This window comes from Echinops telfairi, unplaced genomic scaffold, assembly GCF_000313985.2.
Source record: "Echinops telfairi isolate 266 unplaced genomic scaffold, ASM31398v2 ScPeMD7_7459;HRSCAF=8497, whole genome shotgun sequence".
Taxonomy (NCBI): Eukaryota; Metazoa; Chordata; class Mammalia; order Afrosoricida; family Tenrecidae; genus Echinops; species Echinops telfairi.
Window position 1 is genome coordinate 626295 of NW_022111359.1, and position 8808 is coordinate 635102.

Sequence of the window (8808 nt, forward strand, 5' to 3'; positions counted from 1 at the left end):
GGGGGGAAGTGGGGAGTCAACAAGGTCAGGATTAAGGGAATGACAAGAGATCTAAAATTGCTGGCGAGTAGGGCGCACGATGCCTGGTGCGGTTTGATCGAGTGCAATGTATCCAAGAGGAATTACTGAGAGCCAAGAGGATGGTAAGCATGGTAATGGGAGAGGAGGAAGGGAAGGAAAGAGAGAAAAGAAATAGGAGGTAAGAGCTATTTATAGAGGTATCGCTATAGGCATTATGTATGTCAATGTATCAATTTATAATGAAAGGGGTAGAGTAAGGTGACCAGATGTTAACATTGGTAAAGCGGGACACCATTGATACAACTCATATCCTGGCGAAATAGCCGCATGGCAGCCGAAAACCATATACCCTAGCTTGTTGTGCATTCTTTCCAAAAATCGGGACTTTTTAAAAATGCCGCAGGATGCAAGAAAAATTGTTAAAAATTGGGACTGTCCCGCCAAAAGCGGGATGTCTGGTCACCTTATCTAAGAGGGTCCTTCTCGGGTGGGTCGGGGAGGCAGACAGCGGGGTCTGGGCCAGTCCCTCCCCCAGGGCCCTGCCTCAGACCTGCTCTCCATTAGGGCTGGGGCTGCCTTGGGCAATAGCCCCTGCTGTCCAGTACTGAAGAGCAGCGATGTTACGCTGAGGACTGAGCCCAGCCATGGCGTCCCCATGGCATCCCCGTGGCCCGTGAACGCTGGCCGTGGAATAAGGAGGACCGAGGACCGAGGAAGACCGCGTGCGTTTGGACTGTGCAGCTGAGAAGGTCCTGAAGGGGCTGTGGGCTGCTCACGGGCACACCGGTCTGCTTTGGGATAAGACAGGCCACAGTGCTCCTTAGAGGCCAGGACAGAGCCTTCGCCTTACAACTGAGGGCACGTTATCAGGAGAGACCGGTCTCTGCAGAAGGACATCTGCCTGCTACCGTCGAGGGGCAGTGAGAGAGGGGAAAGCCCGCAAGGGGATGGACGGCCACGGCGGCTGCCACCATGGGCTCGGGCCCAGGCGCAGGCCCATGCAGTGTTTCCTTCTGTTGGGCACGGGGTGGCTTGACTCCGTGGTACCTAACACCAACACCACCGTTGTCCAGGGGAGACAGGCTGGGGAGAGTGGAGCGGGGAGCCTTGTCTGTGTCTTCCAGGGAGGACAAGACCGGCGAGGACCCACGCCTCTGCTTGGGTCCTTCCCAGACAGCACCTCCCCCTCCCCCTGGGAAACGAGGGCACAGAGACGCAGTGGGCAACCTGCCTGAGTCACAGAGCTGGGACTCCAAGCCCAAATCCTGCCAGAGAAGGGCCCCTGGCTTCCTGTCCCAGTGTCCCGACTGCCGCCTCCCGGTGACAGCATACGCGGGCAGAGAGGGCCACGAGGCCCTCAGCGGCACAGCCAACCAATTCCCAGGCACGTTCTCAGAACAGAGAGGGTTTTTATTGTGCCTAACCGGGGCAAGCAGCCGTGCACAGGTGAGGGGAGAGGGGTGGCCGCGCTGCCCCTCCTAGCGGGTTCTGCTGGCGGGGTCCCGAGGGTGGGGAGCGGGGAGGTCACTGTGGCGGCGTATGATGGAGTTGATCCAGTTTGCGAACTGTGCCACCGGGGCAAAGGCGTCTGGGTAGAGTCCGGAGCCGCAGCCTCCCCGGATGAAGGAGTCGATACCCTGGATCACCCCATTGCAGACCAGGGGGCCCCCGGAGTCCCCCTGAAAAGGCAGGCAAGGTCAGGAGGCTGGGCTGCAAGGCCTGCCGCCCACCCGCCACCCTGGAGGGCGTGGGAAGTCCTCCCTGGAGTCTGACTGCAGGCCTTGCTGCTGTCCCCGGGGCCAGGACGGCAGGGTACGTACGAAGCAGATGCCAGCCCGCCGGCGACGCACAAAGGTGCACACGTTGGAGCGCCGGCACTGAGAGGTCACCACCGTCACGTTGAGCTCCTGCAGGACGCTGGGGATCCGCTGGTTTGTGCCCAGTTGGCCCCAGCCCATGGCCAGGCACCGTGTTCCATTGCCCACGCCTTGGCCCTGCGCAGGCAGCTGGGCCACCTGCACGTTGGCATTGAGGGTAGCTGACCCATTGAGCTGTGGAGGGCAGGGCAGAGTAGCAGCAGGTCACCTGGCGCGGTGGGCAGTGGCCCCCCTCGCTTTGTGCACTAGTTTGCCTACAGAGGCCAGACGGGGTCGCACTGGCCCCATGGCTTTCTGAGGCTGGCTTTCTCTGTGGGAGCAGAGAACCTCCTCTTTCTCCCAGGGCCCAGCTGTGGTTTCAAACTGCTCGCCTTTTGGCTACCTGCCTGAGGCACGACCACGAGGCCACCGGAGCTGGCAAGTGGACGGCCCTCGGCTACTGGTGGCAGCTCACCGTAGGACCCCAGGTGGCCAGCTCTTATCTCCCCCCACGTGGCAGAGGTGGAGTCCAGGTACAAGCTGGAGACACCTGCCTGGACAGCGCCCAGGTCTGGGGCTCGGGACCTGACAAGTGGCCCCAGGTGCCCCTGCCCACCCGCCATGCACCTGGAGAATCACGATGTCGTTCTGCAGGCTGGTGGGGTCGAAGCCGTTTTCGAAGACCCTCTGGATGGCAAACGTCTGCCACGTGGGTTCACGCTGCCTCAGGTTGTGGACCCCCAGCACTGCCTGCACCGTCTGGAAGTCGCTACGGGCAAGGGATGGGGGGCAGGGGGTGATTCAGGGACCCCAGGGCTGAGCCCTGTTCCACTCGGAGCCCTGAAGTAGCCCCCTCCTGTCCGACCCTCTGCTGGGTGCCTAAGGCCAGGGCACTGGTGGGAGCCCTGTAGTGCCCTCCCCCCATGTTCCAGACAGAAACAGGCTTTGGGAAGGAGCATGGCCCTCCGTGGTGACTCACAAGCGGTTCACGCAGTGGGCCGCAGACATGACGAAGTTTGGGGTGATGAGGGTGGCCCCGCAGAAGTGCCCCCCACGCCGCTGCAGCGACACCATGAAGGGCCAGGCATGGGGCTGGGCTGCCCGGCCACCCACGATCTCGGAGGCTAGAGCGGGTCCTGGGGAGACACATGGGAGCCGTGAGCCCCAGCCAAGGGTGCCCCACTCAGCTCCCGCAAGGCCAGACGCTTTCCGCCCATTTCCCAGGGAGGGAAACTGAGGCACAATGTGGGGAAGCCGTTTGCCCAGGACGCCCCACCCAGGCCACAGCGGGAGCCACACTTGTTCCTGGGCCTGAGAGAGGGTGCCTGCTGGCCCAGGGTTCGAATCCTGGCAACCTCAGATGAAGCCCCTCGTCCCAGTTGACACCCACCCCCACCCCCACCGGGTGGAGAATGGGTCCCAAAGACAGACAGACGGGCAAAGGGGCTGCACTCACCGCCCAGCAGCACGGCCAGCAGCAGCAGGAGGAGGGCCAGGGTCATGGTCAGGCAGGGACTCTGGGTCTCTGCCCCCTGCCAGCCTGCCCCTCTTATAGCCCTGACACAGAGGCCGTTTGCCATTGCCCCATGGCAGGGCTGGACACCCCCACTTCCTCTCCCTGCTCCGGGGTGTGGGGGCCAGAAGGGGGGCAGCAGGCAGAGGGCCAGGAGAGAAGACGCGGCACACCCAAGGACGCCCACTTGACAGAGACACAGCGGTCGTCTGGTGAGCAGAAGGACAACCGTGTCCCACATGCACTGCAGAAACCCAGACCAAGCAAACTCGCCGGCCGCCACGTGGGTTCCAGCAGTAGCCCAGAGGACAGGGTCCGGTCAGGTTGCCCGAAACATTCCTCTCTCTGGGAATGCCGTCATTTGGGCATCTTGGTCTAAGGGACCATGGCTAGGTTCAGCTTAGCCTGTGGCCGGCTGTGTACCTGGGGGGGTGGTGCTGGAGCAGAGACCCCAAACCCATCTGTAGACAATGGGACATCCCCTCACAGAAGGGTCACAAGGAAGGGATGAGTCAACCAGGGCGCAGCACAGCACCGATGAAACACACAATATCCCTCTGGTTCCTTGGGCCTTCGTCACCCCCACTATCGTGACCCCAGTCCTGCCTTTCCGTCTGGCTAGACGGGAACATGTACACTGGCACAGATAAGAACTCACCACACAGAGAACCCAGGTCAGAGAAACCCCTCAGAAACAGAAATGGGAGTAGCGATATCAGGAGGGCAGACAGATGCATAACACCCCCTCCCAGGGAGACGCACAGCAGAAATGTGGGTGAAGGGAGACAGAGGTTGGTAAGACATGGAGACAATAATAAATGTCTAACTTGTGAAGGGGTCGCGAGGGTGGGAGGAGGGGGAGGGCGGGAAAGAAGAGGGGCTGATACGGAGGGCTCAGGTAGAAGGTAAAAGGAAATGATGATGGCAACATACGCACACATATACAGCGAACCCTCGTTGATCGCGGTTCATCGGTTCTAGACCCTACCGTGATAAATGAAATTCCGCAAAGTAGGATTCCTTATTTGTAAATCAAATATTTTCGTAGTTAGAGCATAGAGGACATGAAAAAACACCCTTTAGTCACCATGACACTCGTATTACCCAATTTATTAAACAAAAAAGGGAAAATACAGTAAAACATTTTGGACGTTACAATGATCATTTATTATTTATTATATTATTTATGGCATCTACTTTACAGTATGACATATTTCACATACAGTATTATTATACATAGTTCTTACAAATACTGTAATCAATAGCCTATGAAATGACTTAAGGGATGTACTCTACAGGTGGGTCACCGTCTTTTTCCTCTGAAGGAGCGGGTGTAGGCAGTGGGTGCTGTTACGCAAAAACCGCGATAGAGTGAAGCCGCGGAAGTGGAAGCGCGAAGTGGCGAGGGTTCACTGTACTCGAAACAATGGATGCATGGACTGTTGTAAGAGCCCCCAGGAAAACGATTAACAAACAAACAAACAATGATGGTGGCAGGTAACGTGACGCTCCAGGGCTCATCCTGAAACCTCTTTAGATGGACGGCCCCCTGGCCCACGAGCCATCCACCCAGCAACAAAGTGGGAGTGACGGGCTTCGAACCTGTGGCCTCAGGGTCACAGCTGGGTGGTGACTGGGGCTGCCTCCGGCTCCCAGCTTGGCTGCCCGCTCAGGGCCTGGCCTTCAGCCTCAGTTGGTTATTGTCTATGGCAGGGAGCTCACCCCTGCTCGGAGGCCTGTGGACCCCAGGGGCCAGCGGAGGTTCAGGACAGGAGGTTGCCTGGCCCCGTGACCCCCCTGCCCACCGAGTAGCCTGGTGCAGGGGCTGCAGAGAGGGTTTCTGCTGCTGCTGGACGTGGGCTGGGGTCTTGATCCTGCCAAGACCTGGTGCCAAGGAGGAACAACAGGATGGGAACGTGTCTGGACCCCGCTTCCTCTTCCCACCTCCCCCAGCGTGCTCCGGCTCCAACGGCCGCATCCTAGGCTGTTGCAAGAGGCAACGTCCCCTTGGCTCTGGGACAGGGCTTGGGGGAGGGAGCCAACGGACCGTCTCTGGGACAGGCAGGTGGCAGTGGTGTGTGTGGTGTGGGGTTTGGGGAGGGGTCGAGACACTCAGAGCCTGGGTCTGGCCGGAATCATTGTCCCTGGCCCCTCTCACTGTGTGACCACAGGCAACTGACGTCCCAGTGTGGACCTGATGCACAGTAGGTGCTCAGTTAATGCCCGTTCTCCACCCCCTGCTTGGTCAGACACATTAATGGGTCCTGCCTTCCCCTCTTCCTTGGGTGGGGTCCACACCCTGCTGCTCCAGTTTCCACAGGGCACTTAGTATGGGCCTACTGTATCCATCACCCCTTGTCTCTCGGTCAGTCAGGTGAACTGCAGGAGAAGATTAATGTGCCGGGGACTAGTAGAAGGACAGACCGATCTGTCTTGGAAGAAGTATGGCCAGAGTGCTCCTTAGAGACAAGGATGGGGAGACTCGGCCTCTCTTACTTGGACATGTTGTTGGGAGAGACCAGTCCCTGGAGAAGGACGCTGTGCTTGGTGAATCGGAGGGGCAGCGAGAGAGAGGGAGGTCCTCAAGGAGATGGTGGACACGGTGGCTGCACCAATGGGCACGGGGACGATTGTGAGGCTGGCGCCGGACTGGATGGCATTTCCTTCTGTTGTGCACGGGGTCACTGTGGTGGGACCGACTGGGTGGCACCTGAGGACACCAGCACACAATGCTGTGCCCAGTCTCTGGCTGACGGGGGGGAGGGCAGGCTGGAGAGCAGACATCCGCAAGGGGATCGCATTTATTGAGCGCCGACTGCATACCCCCACCCTGGGTGGTTAGGGGTGTCCCCTCCGGGCTCAGATCCCAGCATGTTTGCCTGCTGTGTAACTTCGGGTCACCAGCTTGACCCCGCTGAGCCTCGGCTTCCTCATCTGCAAAACGAGTTTCCGAAGAGGCTCCCATCGTCGCGTGGGAGGGTTAGACGGAGCAGCGTTTGGAAGCGGTCGGCGGGGCAGTGGGGGTAGAGCCCGCCTCCATGACCTATCTTGGGGAAGTGAAGGTGGTGATGGTGGTGGGGAGACTGGGGCGGGCCCCAGGGGGCTTCCAAAGACACATGTTGGACACGGGGTGTGTATGATTCTGAATCAGCAGCCAGGAGGTCTCAACAGACAACCCAGACGGGGTCCGTCTTCCACAGGCATGATGCGAGGCGCCCATCTGCGCGGGGCAGGGGTGGAGGCACCGTGAGTGTCTGCGCATGGGCGGACAGGGGTGGGGGCACCGTGAGTGTCTGCGCATGGGCGGACAGGCGCTGTGCACCGTGGACTCTGTTCATAAGCGCAGGCCTGCTCACAAAGACGCTCTCTGCCTTGTTCTGGCTAAAGCAGCAGCCCCCCCACTCCAAGAACAGAGTTGCCGATCAGAATCTAGACGGGGGTGGGGGTGGGGGTGGGGTGGGTGCTCCCCGGCAAGGGGCGGGGTTTGAGTCCACCCAGAGGCACCTCAAGAAAGGCCTGGCTTCTGCTTCTGGACCCTCAGCCCGACGGCCCTGCCACGCGGGGGTCTCTGCGGGAGAAGAATGGGGCTCGGATGGGGGTCTGGGAACAACTCCGGACTGCAATCACGGATCATCTCAGCCGTGTGCTCCCCACTGGGGTGGGGGGTGTCCCGGTGACACCTGTCTGTCATGCTGGCGGCCTCTGCTCGGTCCTGCCTGGACCCTGAGTGAGCAGGTTTCATGTCCTCATCGGGGGACATGAAGGTGCAAACACAGACTTCCAGTCGAACCCGGTTTCACTAAAGGCCTGTGGACCCCACCAGCCCACTGAAGACTGGTATTCAAACTTGAATCACGGATTCCGTCGATGCAGGGGCAGGGTGGGAGGCTGGGTCTTGGGGAGATGGCAGGCTGGAGGGGGTGGTCTGCTTTAAGCCACAGGGATGGTGACAGGCCACAGCTAAGTGTCACCGAGCTGACAATGAGGATGTGAGCCAGGCGCTCCATCCAAGTCATGCCCCAAGGTCCCCCAAATCTCACTTGCTCAAGTTCTGCCTGCTTTTCCTGGGGGCTTTGCTGCCGGAATCCCCAGCCCGCTTGTGGGCATCGCGCCAGCCCCCCACCCAACCCCTCTCCAGGGGCTTTTCTGCAGAACCTCCTGCCAGACCTGGCCTTGGCATGGGTCTTCACAACCAGCCCAGCCTGCTGCAGCCACCGCTGCCACCATGGAGCCCACCCGCCTCTCAGCGACCCTGCAGGGCAGCCCCAAGGGCATTCAGGCCTGGGTGTCCTTCCAGAAGCCGACCCCCTCATCTTCTGTCCGCAGTGGGCTGGTGCGTTCCGACAGCCAACTTTGAAGTTAGCCGACTAGTGCCCACACCCGCGGGGCACGAAGGCCGCCCGCTCCCGTGAGACCTGTCACAGGCTTTTAGAATCCGTATGCCGCCACCAGATGGCGGCCAAGGAAAAGGGTAGAAAAAGCCCTCCTTTCTGAACAGAGGTGTGAGCTGTGAGCAGGGGCGCCCCATTCCCGAGGACCCCTGCACTCTCCACTGCCGGACACCCCCCACCCCCAATTGTTGCAGCCAGGCAGTGCCCGGACCTTCCTATCCCCCAACCCCAACCCCAACTCACGGCATGGAGTCATGCCGACTCCTGGCGACCCTACAAGACAGGGTGGAATGGCCTGGTGGGTTTGAGACTGTGAGTTTACGGGAGGAGAAAGGCCCGTCTTCCTCCCGGGGAGCAGTTGGAACGCACCACGTCCCAGGACTGGTAATAACCCCCCCTCCCCACACGGCCCCAGCAGCCTGGCCCGCAAAGCCTCCTTCATGGCTTTGCGTCCCGGTCACCTGCAGCTGGGCTGGAGATCCGCAGGCCCTCCGGCACCCCCTTCCCAGCGCTGGTCACCCCTTGTCCTAAGAGCCCTGAGCTGAGGACCGTCTGGGAGACGTCTGGGTGACCACACTTGGCAGCCCAGGCCGGGCAGCACCTTGCCAGAATCCCATGTGTATGTGTGTGGGTGGTGGGTGGCGGGTGGGGGTGCTCAGGCTTCTGCTCCGACTCCACCCGGAGTTTGGGGTTCAGGACTCAGACTCGAGGACCTTTCAGGCGGCTTCCTGTTTCCACACATGGGGAGGACAGACTAGGAGCCAGAAGAGGGGGTTCACTTTTATTGATGTCATCGTGGGGCATCCATGGGGGGACAGGCCAGTGCCCAGGATGGTCCGTGGGCACAGCAGACAGGAAGCAGCTTTCCAGGGCAGATCTGCCCACAGTTTCCCCTCATGACTTGGGGTCCGGCCCCAGAGCCTGCTGGGGTGACCCGGGGGTTCCCCTCGCCTCCACTTTGCTGAGCACGGAGCGGATCCAGTCCACATAGAGGGAGATCCGGGCGAAGAAGTCGGGGTACTGGCGG

The 8808-nt window shown here is 60.4% G+C and overlaps 1 protein-coding gene across 1 annotated transcript in view; it reads right to left on the reverse strand.

The window, feature by feature from the left end:
- Positions 1-1499: 1499 nt before the first annotated feature.
- LOC101653944 (neutrophil elastase) overlaps positions 1500-8808 on the reverse strand; it is a 9677-nt gene continuing 2368 nt past the window's right edge. The window contains exons 2-5 of the mRNA XM_030888268.1: positions 2857-3013; positions 2505-2646; positions 1842-2072; positions 1500-1700 (exon numbers count right to left, since the gene is read on the reverse strand). Of these exons, the coding sequence (XP_030744128.1) occupies positions 1500-1700; positions 1842-2072; positions 2505-2646; positions 2857-3013 (731 nt within the window). The remainder of the gene's footprint in view (positions 1701-1841; positions 2073-2504; positions 2647-2856; positions 3014-8808) is intronic.